At 42.1% G+C, this 16,820-nt stretch overlaps 1 protein-coding gene across 1 annotated transcript; it reads left to right on the top strand.

Moving 5' to 3' along the window:
• Positions 1-306: 306 nt before the first annotated feature.
• On the top strand, positions 307-7,476 carry LOC132391481 (protocadherin-8-like). The gene is made up of 4 exons (XM_059964739.1): positions 307-3,356; positions 5,778-5,845; positions 5,972-6,096; positions 6,270-7,476. The coding sequence occupies exons 1-4, from the start codon at positions 942-944 to the stop codon at positions 6,680-6,682; spliced, it is 3,021 nt and encodes a 1,006-aa protein (XP_059820722.1). The 5' UTR covers positions 307-941; the 3' UTR covers positions 6,683-7,476.
• The last annotated feature ends 9,344 nt before the right edge of the window (positions 7,477-16,820 follow it).

The raw sequence follows: 16,820 nt of genomic DNA, 5'->3' as shown, positions 1-16,820 counted from the left end.
ACTAATTGGAATTGGGCTCTTTAACTAAACTGCTAATTTTTTGATATATCAGTAACCAGACTATATGTTAACTCAAGCAGCTGCCACCAATAGTTAAATAATTAAAATTACTACTTAATGTGAACAAAAAAGCACGCTGCATTTTGTTAGTCTAATTATATTAAAACTTCTTCAATGTACACCTTCCATTTTGCCGTTGATTTCATATTTATGCAGAATCGCTTGAATAAAACGTAAATCTATTAAGCATTTTTATTGTGCGTGATTTTATAACTTGCAAATTTAAATGTCAGAAAAGCTGCAAAATTATTGAAAGTGTTAAGTTCTTTATTTTAACTGCAATTTGACAAAGTAGTAACATCATAGTAAAGTACAACACATCATGTCGATGTGCAATAAAAGCAAGACACAGAACATCTTGATTCTGGTAGTTGCAGCTAACTCGTTTGCAGAAATCATATTACTAAACTGGAGTATCAATAGTTACGTTAATCTATCTATATAATTCTATCACTGAAAAATGAATTTCCTGAAAGAGTATACTAAATTTTTCGTGGTCTTTCTCGTTACCTTTTCAAATAGCACTCATTGTTCATATTGCTGCCTAAAATAAATTAAATCCAGTTTCACAGCAGGCTCATCAACTCTTAACATTTGGGATTTGTTATATAAAATTTGTTGGCCCTGGATGCTGCACATGTCTCGAACAACAAAAAACAAACAGCATTTGGTCGCCTTTGGAGGATTTGGATTGGCCAATAGTCTTCCTATTTGCATGCAATGGCCAATAAAATGCTTGCGGGGCCCAGACTTGCAGTCACACTCAGGGGTACTTCAATGACAGTTCGTACCCATTTGTTAATAGGGGTGCACCGTGACAAGAGTTCTCTTCACTGCCAAGAATTAGTTCAAGAGTTCATTAGTGGACCCCCGAATGTACGATGGTCAGTGAGAGGGTTAGAAACAACTTTGTTGCCCCAGTAACTGGGCCATTATCCGGACTCTCTTGCTATCTCCTCCTAGTACTTTTAACCACCCCGAGAGCCGACGGCTTAACAGCCAAGTACTCCATCTCCGAGGAGGAGCCGCCCGGCACCGTGATCGGAAACCTGGCGGCAGACCTGCAGCTGGAAGCGGCGGGCAGCTTCCGCCTGATGCAAAAGTCCAACTGGTCTCTGGTGGAAGTCGGCGAGAGCGACGGGCAGCTGACGGTCGGGGGCCGCATCGACCGGGAGCAACTGTGCCGCCAGCAGTCGGGAGCCGAGCCGTGCCTGTTGCTCTTCGACGTGGTGAACCTGTCCGGGGACAAGTTCCTGCTGATCCGCGTCGAGGTGCGAGTGCGGGACATCAACGACCACGCCCCCGAGTTCGGGCGCTCGGAGCTGCGGGTGGAAATCAGCGAGAGCTCGGCGCCGGGCACTCGCGTCCCGCTGGAGGCGGCTCTCGACGCCGACGTGGGCGCCAACTCGTTGCAGAAGTACCGGCTGTCGCCGAGCCGCCCTTTCGCGCTGGAGCTTCGCCGCGGCGCCGACGGACTCGCCCACGCCGAGCTGGTGCTGGTCGAGGCGCTGGACCGCGAGAGCCAGGCCGAGTTGGTGCTGCAGCTGGAGGCCGAGGACGGCGGCGACCCGCCGCGGACAGGGGCGGCCCTGCTCCGGGTCCGGGTGCTCGACTCCAACGACAACGGCCCGGCCTTCGAGCGCAGCTCGTTCGCGGTGGAGCTGCGGGAAGACGCGCCGCCCGGCTCGCTGCTGCTCCAGCTGGAGGCCGCCGACCCCGACCTGGGCCTCAACGGCGAGGTGGTCTACAGCTTCAGCCCGCAGCTGCCCGCTGCCGTCCGCCGCCTCTTCCGCCTCGACGCGCAGACGGGCCGGCTGAGCCTGGCCGGGCCGCTGGACCGAGAGAGCAGGGCGAGCTTCCAGCTGGAGGTGCGCGCCCACGACCGCGGGGTCCCGCCGAGCGCCGCCGCCGGCTGCACCGTCACCGTGCGCGTCCTCGACGTCAACGACAACGCGCCCGAGATCGGCATCGCGCCGCTGGCCCCGGGCGGCGGCCTGGCCTACATCAGCGAGGCGGCGGCGCCGGGCAGTCTGGTGGCGCTGGTCAGCACCTCGGACAGGGACTCGGGGGCCAACGGCCGCGTCTCCTGCTCGCTCTCCGGGCACGAGCACTTCGAGCTCCGGCCGGCCTACGGCTCCAGCCACATGGTGGTGACGGCGGCGCCGCTGGACCGGGAGCGGGCCGCCCAATACAACCTGACGCTGCTGGCCGAGGACCTGGGCGCCGAGCCGCGCCGCACCGTGCGCACCCTCACCGTGCGCCTGACCGACGAGAACGACAACGCGCCCGCCTTCTCCCGCCGCCTGCACCGAGTCTCCGTGCTGGAGAACAACCAGGCCGGCACCTACCTGACCACCGTGGTGGCCCGCGACCCCGACCTGGCCGTCAATGGCCGGGTCACCTACCGCTTGCTGGGACCCGGCTCGGCCCTGGCCTCGGTAGACCCGGCCAGCGGCGCCATCTACGCGCTGCGCTCCTTCGACCGCGAGTCGCTGCCCGAGGCCCAGCTCTTGCTGCAGGCCACCGACGGCGGTTCCCCGCCGCTCAGCAGCTCGGCCACCGTCCTCCTCACCGTGGCCGATCGCAACGACAACGCGCCGGTCATCACGCACCCGCCGCCGCCGGGCAACGGCTCGTCGTGCGTCATCACGCTCCCGCGCGACGGCGGCGCCGGTTACCTGGCAACGCGCGTGCGGGCCCGGGACGCCGACGAAGGGGTGAACGCGAAGCTGAGCTTCCGGCTGCTGAGCGGCGCCCAGGCCGGGCTCTTCACCATCGACAGCGGCAGCGGCGAAATCAAGCTGGGCCGCCGGCCGCTCGGGCTCGGGCCCGGGGCCCTGCGGCTTGTCGTGGCCGTCAGTGACGGCGGCTGGCCCGCCCTGTCCGCCACCGCCACACTGCAGTTCGCGGTGGCGGCGGCCGAGGCTGACGGGGGCAACGCGCCGCTGCGGCCGGAGAACCGGAGCTGGGACACATCGTTAGTGGTCATCGTGGTGCTGGCAGGCGGCTGCGCGGCCCTACTCATGGCCATTGTCGGAGTGGCGGCTACATGCCGGAGTGGCGGAAAGGGGACCAAATTCGCAGAGACTGTCCCGTTGCCCAAAGGTCGGCAGGCTGACCTCTCGGGAGGCCGCCGGCGGGAGGAAGCCACCGACCAGAGGGACAGCGAGCTTGCAGTAGGTGCCTCGCTACTGAATTTGGCTCCTTCCCCGGTCAAGGATGAACTGGAAGTTGGTGATCCTCGCAGTTCCAAAGATCCGAGCATCCTTGAGGCGAATCCTAAAGTCACCGGAGAGGTAATTGCTGTGATTTCCTAATAAAATGCCTGAGTGAACATTTCACCTGCAGTCGTCTTGTTGATAATTTAATATTTGATGTTTTGTTCTGATAATAGGGATCATACACGTTCGTTTGTAAAGTTAGTCTAGTGCAGTTAACTTTGTGCTTTTTAGTGTTTTTCTTTAAGTTGGCCATGGTTTTGCTTTGGAATTGAAAATTTTGAATGTCGACTGTCCCATGTACAGTGTATTGAAATAGGTTTGGAAGTATGATAGTTAATTTATACCCAGTTCTGATTACTAACTATACAGACGTAATTAATAAGCCATTCCCAACTTTATCGTTCAAGGAATTAATTTCAAAGCGTCAGAATAAAGTAGGTTGGGGATTTCGTTGGCGATAATGCCGAATAGCATTAAGTGCCACCATTATTTCCAGCATTGAGTGGGTCTGGGTTCGTCCAGTGTGATCCGTTGCCTCAATTTGTGGATTATATCCCTGACTACTTGAAAATTATCAAAACTGGATTGCTGCAGATGATCTTTCTGGAGCTAAGTGTCAATAACCAGGTGACATTGTTTTTAGTTGACTTAATTGAGGCAAGTGGGTGTGTCAAAACGGGCCCTGTCCACCTGTCAAGGCAGTTGAGATTTCATCCCATTTCCTTGATTTTAAGTAATAGTTAAATAACTTTTATTTAAGTTTAGATAAAATCAAACTCCTTAATTTACTGCAAATGCAATTAAATTAATTAAAATCCAATTTGCTTTTTAAGCCTGATATACAATTTTTGTGTAATGATTTAATTTGATGCAGAATCAGATTGCAGATTTCCTTGGACAATATCTAGACCAACTGTATTTTCTACGGCAAATTAGGTCAGAAGGTCAAGTACTGTCAGAACAGAAGTGACGATATTAACATACAAGGCAAAATTGAATAAATCAAAATTGTTCCCCTTCACTAATGTTATTATTGGGGACATTGCAAAATGCACAATAGTAAAAAACCTGCTCAGGCATCTTGGATCCTCTAGGCTTTTCTGTTTTGTTAAATAAAATTATTTAATCTTAAAATTGATGCAGTTTAGCTTTTGCTATTTTTACACTTTTGTCCAAGATAAATTTAATATTAGAAGCAGAATTAGGCCATTTGGCCCATTGAATCTGCTTCACCATTTCATCATGGCAGATCTATTTCCCAATCAGCCCCAATCTTCTGCCTTCTCCCCTTCATGCCCTGACTACTCGAGAATCTATCAGCCTCTGCCTTAAATGTATCCGATGACTTGTCTTGACAGGTGCCAGTGGCAACCACTCTCCGGCTAATGAAATACTTTCTAATCTCCTTTGTAAATCGATGTTCCTTTATTCTGAGGCTTTGTCTTCTGGTCCTAGACTTTCCCAACACAGGAAATATCCTTTCCACACCCACTCCTTTGAGGCCATCCAACATTTGATAGGGTTCATTCTTCTGTATTTCAGTGAGTACGGACCTAAAGCCATCAAACTTAACTTATATAATGAGCCTTTCAATCCTGGAGTCATTTTCGTAACCTTCTCCAATGTCAGCACATCCTTTCCAAGATAAGGGGCCCAAATCTGCTCACAATACTACAAATGAGACCTCACCAGTGCCCTAAAGCCTCAGTGTTACATCCTTACTTAACAGGTGAGGCAGAAAGTGTGGGGGTGGGGGGACAGAATTAACACTTGAAGCTGAAGACCCTTCATAAGTACAAGGAAAGACTTGGTGCTTGTAACAGTTTACTTTCATTCAGAAGAGGTGTAGCCAAACAACTTGGACAGCAAATTAATTCAATTTGGCATGAGAAAATTATTTCTATTCCATTTGCATATTAATAGTAAGCTAGCATTTGCCTCAAACATAAAGTGGATAACAATTTTCAGATTTTGGAATAGTACTGGACTTTATTGTAGCTTATGTGGCAGAGTTTTCTTCATCTACTTTGTTCATGGTCTTGCCTTAAATGTAAACTGTACAGTCAAGACAAATAAGAGGCATTATTTGTAGATATAATACTATATCAGACAGGAAATGGCTCTAGCAGAATTCAGCTGTTTGCACATATATTAAGTTCTTGTAAGTGTATAATTTATCATTGTTTAATGGATGAAAGCACGATTTGGGCATACTGGTAAGCGCTGAATATAGGTTCCAACAGCATCTAATTTGAAACTGATGGAGCCATGCAGTTTCCTTTGTACAATCGTGGATTCATGCACAGCTGGAGTACATATTTGCTACAGTGAGTTTGTCATTTATGTGTAGAAGTAATCATTTTGCATTTTCTTCTGCACTGGTAACATGATTTTATATTCACAGGAAATCTTGTAAGCTAATTGATATAATTACATGAAATATAATTTAGTGATTTATAATGTTTAATTTATTTGTGTTTGTTTTGTTTGTTTTAGAGCTTGATATTGGAGTCTAATCTTCATCATGGAACCTTCTGTGCAGTTACCATTCACCAAGACAGAAAGTAAGTAGCACATTCTAACATGTAGCTTTTTGTGTCCAAAGAAAATATGTGATGAAAACTGATTCTTTCCCTCAATTAATCTGCATTTTGAAATTAATATATTTAATTATTTCTCATCCTATGCAGATCCCAAGATGTATTTAGTGGAAAAGACAGCGGAAAAGGTGACAGTGACTTCAATGATAGTGATTCTGATATAAGTGGAGATGCAACGAGAAGAGGAAATCTAGCTATTGATCAAAGAGAAAATGGTAAATGCACCCTAATTATTTTGAAATTTTAAAACTGTCTACCCAGAATTTGTTTTATTTCTGTGCCCTAAAATATTGTTGCCATGTGACAAGTCTACATTTAGCTATTAGCTTGCTTTATATTTATAGATCATTGACTTTTTGTATAATTTGTATATTCTACTCCATTTTAGAACTATCCTGTCTTGAAGAAAACCAATTGCCTTGTAGTTCTGCTCCACGTTATAACTTAATATCTGAAATGGAAGAGTGCAGCGACTTATCTCCTCAGCTCAAACAGAGCTATATGGTTGCTTATTCTTCAATTCCTACTGCATTCTTACATTCATCATGTTCTACAGCAAAATCAGTTCTACAAGATCACCCCTTGAAATGCACTCACCAGTGTGGTCATACATCAAAGTCAGGACTTCAGACGTCTGAAATGGTTCTTTCCAGTGATTCTAGAAGATCAGTACATCCCTTTTGCCAACCAGTGATGCAAACACATAATAAAACAAATTCTTCAGCACAAGGCACTAATGGACAAAGATACCAAACTAGGTATCTTAATATGGAACTCTCTGAAGTGGCAACTTCATTTTGAACTATTGACAATATTTTAGTTATCCTTGTCATTGTTCAGCCAAATATTGTCCTAGTATTGATATCACTGTCATTAATTTGTCATTAAGTTTGTTCAATTTTCATGTTTTAAAAACCAAATGGGAGGGAAAGTTAACCAGACAATGTGACACATTGAAGTTTGACATTTGCATTGTGGAAATGGTTGGTGTGGGTAATAATTAGTCTGAATAAAATGATTAGAATAACATGAAAGAAATCTTGATCTGTGGATTTTCTTTCATTCAAGTTGCTAATTTGGTTTTCACATGTAATGTTTGTAAATCGTGTAATTCTTGCACAATGTTGGTGCTCTTTCTGTATATAGTTTTGTATATAGTTACAACATTTATCAGCATCATTTACTTTGATAATTGGACACACGGGCACACAATAAATGGTGCAGCAATGATTTGGTTTTAAAAAGTAGAAAGTAAGAGATGTTTTTCATAGTTTTAATTTAAGTGGTGAATGCCAATTCTGTGTGCTTATCTTTAATTCAATGCCAAGCATTGTGTTCAGTAAAATGGAAGATGCTGAGCAGCTGCAAAGCTTATTTTTCCCTACTCAGAGGGAGCGGGAAAAATGGAAGAGTGCAGCCAATTCTTCTCTTGCTGTTCTAATAACACCACTTGTTTTACTATACCAATAGAAAAATTTAATAGGGAAACAAGAGGTTTGGGCAATGGGTGAAGTTCTTAAGAACTCTAAACTTATTTGTTAATGGTCCAAATTAAAAATAAATTCTTTTGTAAATAAATGTCATTATTTAAGATACCTTTTATTTGTTGCTTCTATAGATATTCTGTGATGACTCAAGAACTGCCTTTTTGTACAAACATTTTACTAATCATTTCTCTTTTGTATGTTATGGAATGCACTTTGTTTTAATACAAGTACAATTAGAAGAATTTCCTTTACATGGTGATCGCCTCTTTCTTGCACTGGGATGTTAATATTATAACAATCTCCCCATTATGCTCTAAATCAGGGGCTCCCAACCCAGGATCCTTGGCATAGGAAAGGTTCGGAAACCCTGCACTTGATGCAGAAGTTGTTTGAGCATCAGTTGGCGGGTAAATGAAGAATATTGCAAAGGTTCCTATATGTGGGATGTTTATTTTGTTAAGTGCAACAAGGTGATGTTATTGTAGTTCTATAGGTATCCAATTTTTAAAAAATTGCTTTTTGACTGCATTTTTGTATTAAGTTCCAAAATAAGATTTAACAAACAAAATTTGACACAACGTACAGACATTTGAATGTACATAGTCGAATGCAGGGGTTCCCAACCTGGGGTCTGTGGACCCCTTGCTAAATGGTATTGGCCCATAGTATTACAAAAAGGTCTAATGGTTTTTCAGGAAATTGTGGGGGAGAGGGAAGTAGGTTTGGAGATGGACTAATGACTTTACATTCATTTTGTATGTTGTTTTGTGAATATTCCAAGTACGTTCAGCTAAGTGTTTTTAGAAGTCTGCAGTGTAATGGAACCAATTTGTGCACAGCAATTTGCCAAAAACAACAATGTTATAATGACCAGGTCTTGAGGAACAAATATTGTCCATATGCTACTTTTATCAGAATTGTATCTTGTGGATGAGCAGTGGAAAGTATAGGCATCAAAATTTAGACAATAGTAACAAGCAATGTGGGAAACAAATATTTGTAGTGTTGCAAATATGAAGAACAGCATAGAACTTGGTGGGATTTGAATGGAATATTGGTGAGAATTTTAAAATGTATAGTATACCAGACCAGAAAGCCAAAATACAGTATATAATGTTAACTTGGGTAATGGATAAACTGAAGGAATGCAAACTGGAGTGCAGGTTGAGGTTTGCAAGATGGGATGCTGGCAAGGGCATGTAAAAACATTGTAACATCCAGTTCAACTAGAGGTCTACTGTTTTGGATTGGCTATCAATTCAATTCTTGTGTAGATTAGAACAAGAATACTGGACCAACTGTTGCAGCGTACTCTTAATACCTTGCTGCATAAAGTTCCATTAAGGTTTTGTGGCCCGATTCTGGAATAGAATTTGATTTTTTTTTTAACAAGGTGCTACCACTCCTGATGCCGACTTCTGCAGGGATCGCTTTTTTTTTGCTGCTTCTGGAACTATTATGTAAATATGCAAAAGTAGTACCTTGTATTAATTCATTACTGTTAACTTGAAAGTATCCTTGCTCATTTCTTAATCTGACTACATGTGTGAGTTAACACTTTAATATGCCAGTTTCCATTCAGTGAGTGCATTGGTAAGTTATAGTTACAACAAAATTCATAATTGGGAAAATAATCATGCTTTGCTGTACATGTAAAGGACTAAGCATTTATGGTTTAAAAAAAATAGTGCTGCCAGCAGTAAAACACCACAGTAGTGTAGCTATTACTGCTTGGCTAGTTCTGTGCCATTCTGTTAGGGGTCTCTGTATATCCTCCTCGTGGAATGCATCTATTTTCCCTGGGTGCTCTAGATTCCTCCCCCTGTCCAAAGACATACTGGATAAGTTAATTGGTCATTATAAATTGTCCTGTGATTAGGTTAGGGTTAATTGGGCTTGTGAAGTTACTGGGGGAGCGTGGCTCAAAGGACTGGAAGGCCCTACTCCACACCATCTCTAAATTTTAAAACAGAATCATTTTAGGTGTAAATACTGGCTACAAATTGTATGACCTCCACATTTAATGTGCAGTGCTGAGTATTATTCAAGCAATGTTTTAAATTAGTAATCAAATAATTTCATCTTTTCATTAGATATTTGTATTAAGGCTTGCTTTAGGACAGACTTCTAATTGCAAATATTACAAGGGTTTTCAACTCTATCTCGTTACTCCTTCCCCCCCCCCCCCCACCAACCCCCTCCTATAAAGAAGGCTAAATAACCGCTGATTCAATAACAGCAAATTGAGTTTTTTGAGATCACTGAGACAGTTGATGAAGATGAATGTATAGCAATGAGTGTGCTCTGGGCTTACAAATGGCACTTGCTAGAAAGTTGAATCCTTTGAGATTAATGGGGCAGTTAGAACACAGGTATGGAATTCATTAGGAGGCCGAAAAGCAGATGATTGTGGTGGTCTCGTGGGCTGGTATTTGAATTACTACTCAGAAAAATAGCTTGGACTTTTGAAATAGTGTTCCCATTCCAAGCTTAAGTGATACTACATTTTGAAAATGAAGCTCAGCTAGATGCAAGCACAGTGATGAAAGAAGGCAACAGATGATGCCGAGAAGTATGAAGGAATGCATTTTGTAAGTAAATTTGAATGGATTGGTACAATTTTAACAAGGATATACAAAATGGAGAGAACTGAGATATTGATATCAAAATACCTTTTTGAAGGGGTCAGGACAAATAAAACTTTTAAAAAGAAAGTGATTGTTGTGCTATTTAAATAGAGCTATAGTGCACACAGCATACAGTAAAAACAATAAAGTTCTACTATTTAAAAAAAAAACTAATTGGGAGTTGGCTTTAATTTGTCCAATTCTGATCACCCATATTTCAGGATTTTCATAAGATTTAGCAGAACAAAACCAGGGTGAAAGACTTGGCTGGTGAGCAGAGAAGTTTAGGAGGTGATTTTAATACAGATGCAAATATTTTGTGAGTTTTCACTTGCAGACAGAATCGAGTTTATTATCACAGTTGTGGTAGCAGCACAACACAAAGATAGAGAATTACAAAATACTGCCAAAAAAGGGAATAATGAAGTAGTGTCATAGATCTTTCAAAAATTTGATGGCCGAGGGGAAGATGCCGATCCTGAATTACTGAGTCTTGGTCTTCAGATTCCTATAGCAGAATGCAGTAACAATAGAGTTCATGTTCCAGATGCTTTATATTGGTAGATGGATTAGTAAGCAGAGATGGGGGGGGGGGGGAATGTGACTCTATAAACTTGTGGTATGGATGTTCATAGATAATTGTGATGGCATTATATATGAATTTTCCTGTCTTCTGTTGAGATGGGGTGAGCACAGGCAAACTATCATCCTCCACCATTTATATAGTTCCTTTAATTTGGTAAAATGCCCAATGTACTTAAGAGTATTAACTAACATAATTGGAATGATTGAGTGGATCTGGATGGGAGGGGATTGGGGCAGTCAGGGAGAATATTTTGTATATTGTTTTGTAGATTACAATCTGGAAATCACTGCCTGATAGACTGGTGGAGCCATATGCTTTTGTCCCATTCAAAAGGAAAAGGTGAATACCCAAAGGTAATATTTACAGAATAATAGCAAATGAGCAGTAAAGCCATTTGACAGTACAGGCATAATGGGCCAAATTGTCATAGAATGTTGTTGCACTGAATGATACAACTGGTCCAGTAAATTATTCATTTAGGGTATTTGCTGCTGAAAACATTGAGTTTTTTCCCTCTTCCCAAGCAATCCTTTCCTATCCAGAAATAGTCATCTAATCTTTTTCTTTTTGACTAGACTATCTGCTTTTAGAATACATTTCCATTCTGGAACATGTACACAAGCTTAATTTAATGATAATTTAATATAAAATCATCTTACTACAGTAAAATGTCGGTCTCAATGTACTAAGGGCGATATTTAATTTGAAGGTATGAACTGGATTTGCTCCCATGCATTTCAGGAGGGAATTTCTGTTATATTGGGCTGGGATGACAGTTAGAATATCTCAGTAAAATCCTACTACAGTAAAATAGGCGTGTCTCAATGTACTAATGGTGATATTTAATTTGAAGGCATGAACTGGATTTACTCCCATGTATTTCAGAAGGGAATTTCTATTACAGTAGGCTGGAAAGACAGTTAGAATATCCCACAGTGTGAATAACAGAGGTGTGGAAACAACTTGGCCAAAACTGATTACAATTTCACGGTACTTGGGCCTCACAGGAAAAACAGATTATTTAACAGGAATGCACTTAGAATTGTTGGATCCAATTTGATATTCTGTATTTCTGGTTGAAATAGTCTTTTTTTTTTGCACAAACTACACAAATTGGCATATAGATGTAGAGTATTTCATTGTGTATTCTGAGTATATTTTATTTCTGGTTGCAACTGACTGGTTAATGCATCAGCTCAATAGCAATTCATATAAAATGTTATCAATTGGTGAAAAATAAGAACATGCTTAACAGGCAAAGCACTAACTTTATTACTTGACTGAACTTTAAGTTTTCAATGAAATTCTAGTAACAAGCTAATGAAAATTTTCAAAGGCAAAATACTGTGCAATCCAGAAATTGAAATAGTTGGAAATGCTCAGCAAGTTGAGCAACCTCACAGGGGACACAAAGAATTAATATTTCAGCTGAGTGACTTTCTTGAGTAACACTATCCTGTTGTTAATAAGTTTTCATCTAGTTAGAGATGAGTTGGTATTTATTTAATGATACACTTGAAGTAGGGTCTTCTGGCCCTTTGGTCTATACCACCCCAGCAACCCCACAACCTCGATTAACCCTAACCTAATCAAGGGGCAATTTTTAATGACCAATTAACCTACCCATATGTATTTGCACTGTGGAGGGGAGCCAAAGCACCTGGGGAAAACCCATGCATTTACAGGGAGGATGTACAGACGCTCCTTTAAGAACCATACTAGAATTGAACTCTGAACTCCAGACTCCAGAATGCCCCTGAGCTGTAATAGTGTCACACGACCTGCTATACTACCATGGTGCTAAAAAGTAATAGTTCTAATTCAAGAAAAACTATTAGAAACACTGTTTTCTGATTTAATGCTTGCAATTTAAGCATTAATATGGAACTATGATTGGAAGGATTCAAAATGCGGTTTGCTGGATAGAAAGGCACAGATTTGGAAGTGACAGCTTGGAGAAAGATTTAGAAGGAAGGGAAAATGAAGATGAGACAGAGTGGCAAAAGGTTTTATAAAATGAAGGTGAATGATGACAGCTGATTGGAGAGAGGAGCATGGTACTTTAAGAGAACAAACCATTTAAAATGTCATCGAGTACAGAAGCTTGAAAGGAAAATTGAAAGTGAAGATGGCAGGAAATGTTTAAAAGGGTTTGCTGTTTAAACTTGTAGCTGCTTTAATTTCTGGGGTACACTCTAGATTAAAGCACTGGCAGATCCTGATTGGTGTATTCAGTCAGAGGAAGCAGGTTTAGTATTTAGAAAAATATTTTCACATTTCAATATTATCAGACATCTTGAATGCATTGCACTTCAAAATCCTTATTTCTGATGCTACATTTAGGAATCAATTCTGCAATTCCAATGCATGTGAAACTTGGAGCTGAGCTGAGTGGATTTGAAGGAAGCAGTTATCAGAATTGGTGGGGGGGGGGGCATAGATATAGGAATAGGCATGAAAGGAAGGTATTTAGAAAGAAGAATACATGATTGGTTAGAAATAACTAATTATTTATGCATGCTTTGAAAGGAAGAATAAAACTTCCCCTATGTGAATCTCTGCAGCATTGGTGACCCTGTGATCTCTCTTCGAAGCCAAAGTCAGGGCATCTTTCGAGAGGGTGAACCCTTGCAAGGCTTTGAGCTCATCTGGTAGTGAAGCATTAGAGCCATTCATAGTATTGGGTTTTGCTTTGTAGGAAGTAATCTTGTCAGAGCTGACGTGCATCAGATTCTGTCTCTAACCTCAGTTGGAATCATTTTTAGCTCTTAAAATAGCCTTCAGTAGGTCATACTTGGACTTCATGTTAAACTGAAACAACAGCAGGAAAATAAATTTGGAGAAAGGTGTTGGAATGTTTGATAAGTTTGTAGTAGTTGAAGTATTCTTTCTCCACTTGGAACATAAACCTTAACCATTAGGTATAGGAGCAGAATTAGGCCATTTGGCCCATTGATTCTGCTCTGTTATTCAATCATGGCTGATCCTTTCTTTCTCCCCCTCCACAGTCTCACACTCGGCCTTCTCCCCATTACCTTTGCCATGTCCAATCAATAACATCGAGGTCTGCCTTAAATATATCCAACAACCTGGCCTCCACAGCCCCCTGCAGCAAAAAAATTCCACAAATTCACCACCCTCTGGCTAAATAAATTTTTCTGGAGCTCTCCTTTAAATGGTTGCCCCTCTATCCTGAGGTGTGCCCTCTGGTCCTAGACTCCCCAACCATGGAAAACATCATTTCCATATCTACTCTATAGAACCATAGAACATTGCAGCACAGAAACAGGCCTTTTGGCCCTTCTTGGCTGTGCTGAACCATTTTTCTGCCTAGTCCCACTGACCTGCACCTGGACCATATCCCTCCATACATCTCTCATCCATGTACCTGTCCATGTTTTTCTTAAATTTTAAAAATGAGCCCACATTTACCACTTCATCTGGCAGCTCATTCCACACTCACACCACTTTGTGTGAAGAAGCCCCCCCCCCACTAATGTTCCCTTTAAACTTTTCCCCCTTCACCCTTAACCCATGTCCTCTGGTTTTTTTCTCCCCTCGCCTCAATGGAAAAAGCCTGCTTGCATTCACTCTATCCATATCCATCATACATCTAGGCCTTTTAACATTCAAAAGGTTTTGATGAGATCCCCATTCATCCTTCTAAATTCCAGTGAGTACAGATTCAAAGTCATCAAACATTCCTGGTATGATAACCCTTTCATTCCAGGAATCATCCTTGTGAACTTCCTCTGATTCCACTTCAATCCCAGCAAATCTTTTCTTAGATGAGGAGCCTAAAACCATTCACAGTACTCAAGGTGAGGACTCAACAGTGCCTTATGAAGCCTCAGCATTACATCCCTGCCCTTGTATTCTAGCCCTCTTAAAATGAATGCTAACATTCCTCACCACCAACTCAACCTGCAAGGTTAACCTTTAGGGTGTTCTGCATAAGGACTCCCAAGTCCTTTAGCATCTCAGATTTTTGGATTTTCTCCCTGTTTAGAAAATAGTTCGCACATTTATTCTTACTACTGGTGCATGGCCATGCATTTTCCAAAGTTGTGCTTCACTTGCCACTTTCTTGCCCACTCTCCTCATCTGTCTAAGTCCCTTTGCATCCTACCTGTTTCCTCAACACTATCTGCCCCTCCACTAATCTTAGTATCATCTGCAAACTTGACAATAAATCCCTCTATTCCATCATCTAAAATATTGATATACAGCATAAAAAAGCAGTCCCAACATTGACCCCTGTGGAACACAACTAGTCACTGTCAGCCAACCAGAAAATCCTTTTATTCCCTTTCACTACCTCCTGTGATCATCCAATCAACCATGCCTGTAAGTTTCCTGCAATACCATGACTCTTAACTTAGCAAGCAGTGACATTTTTCGCCTGTCAAAGGCCTTCTGAAAGTCCAAATAAACAACATCCACTGCATCCCCTTTATCTATCCTACTCATAATCTCCTCAAAGAATTCCAAAAGGTCCATCAGGCAAGATTTCCACTTGAAACCATGCTGACCTTGTCCTGTTTTGTCCTGTGTTTCTTAACAATTGACTCCAGTTTATCTGGTCCAGGGGACTCGAGTACCCTTGGATCTTTCAGCTTTTTGAGCACCTTCTCCCTTCAAATGGTCACTACACTCATTTCTCTTCCCTCACACCCTTCAACACCTGGCACACTGCTAGTGTCTTCCACAGTGAAGACTGATGCAAAATACTCATTTAGTTCATTTGCCATCTCCTTGTCCCCTGTTATTATTTTGCTAGCTTCATTTTCTAGCAGTCCTATATCCACTCTTATCTCTTTTATATTTTGTATACTTGAAAAAAGCTTTTAATAGCCACTTTGATATTGTTTGCTAGTTTGCTTTCATATTTCATCTTTTCCCTCTTAATGATTCTTTTAGTTGCTCTCTGTAGAGTTTTAAAAGCTTCCCAATCCTCTATCATCCCACTAATTTTTGCTTTGTTGTATGCTCTCTTTTTCTTTTACATCAGCTTTGACTTCCCTGTCAACCACAGTTCTACTATTTTGCCATTTGAGTATTTATTGGTTTTCAGAATATATCTATCCTGCACCTTCCTCATTTTTCCACAAACTCACACAATTGTTGTTCTGTTGTCATCCCTGCCAGCAGCTCCTTCGAATTTATTTTGGCCAACTCCTCCCTCATCCCACTGAAATTTCCTTTCGCATCTGGAATTTCCAGTTGGTGGACGATTTCACTCCACACTGCACTGACATATTGGGAAATCATGTACGTGACAAGTTACAGCAGTGGCTTGCCATTGCCTTCTGCAGGGTGAGTTTTTTTTTAAAGAGGCCAGCAGCTCTTAACCCAGCACGGATGGAGAGCATGCAAGGGAGCTGACCGGATTGGACCTCTTGCCCCGAAGTCCAGCTGGCGGCATAGTGGCATCAGCAATTTCCTTTACTGAAATACTGCTATATCAGACTTTATTTTCTCCCTATCAAATTTCAAGGTGAACTCAATAATATTATGATCATTGCTTCCTAAGGGTTCTTTTACTTTAAGCTCCCTAATCACCCCTGGTTCATTATATAATTCCCAATCCAGTATAACTGATACCCTAGTATGCTTAATGACAAACTGCTCTAAAAAAAACCATCTTGTAGGCATTCAACAAAATCACTCTCTTGAGATTCATTTCCAACCTGATTTTCCCAACCGACCTGCATGTTGAAATCTCCCATAACGATCACAGTATTGTCGTTTTGACACATCTTCTCTATTTCTGGTTGTAATCTGTGGTCCACATCCCAGCTACTGTTGAGAGGCTTTTTATATAACTGCCATCAGGGCCCTTTTACCCTTACAGTTTCTTAACCCAACTCAAAAGGATTCAACATCTTCTGGTCCTATGTCACATCTTTCTACTGATTTGATGCCATTCTTTACCAGGAGAGCCATGCCACCATCTCTGCCTACCTTCCTATCTCTCTGATAGGATGTATAACCTTGGACATTCAGCTTCCAACTACAGCCATCTTTCAACCATGATTCTGTGACAGCCACAACATCATACCTGACAATCTGTGATAGTGCAACAAGATCACCCACCTTATTTCTTGTGCATTATGATATAACACTTGGAGCACCATATTTGCTACTCTTTTTGATTCTGCATCCCTAATGCACATATACGTACTCACCTTACTGGCTGCAATAATGTCCTATCATCTACCTGCTCTTACTGACAGTCT

The sequence above is a fragment of the Hypanus sabinus genome, chromosome 3, assembly GCF_030144855.1.
Source record: "Hypanus sabinus isolate sHypSab1 chromosome 3, sHypSab1.hap1, whole genome shotgun sequence".
NCBI lineage: Eukaryota > Metazoa > Chordata > Chondrichthyes > Myliobatiformes > Dasyatidae > Hypanus > Hypanus sabinus.
Note: the sequence above shows the minus strand (reverse complement) of the source record. Positions and strands in the feature narration are given on the sequence as shown.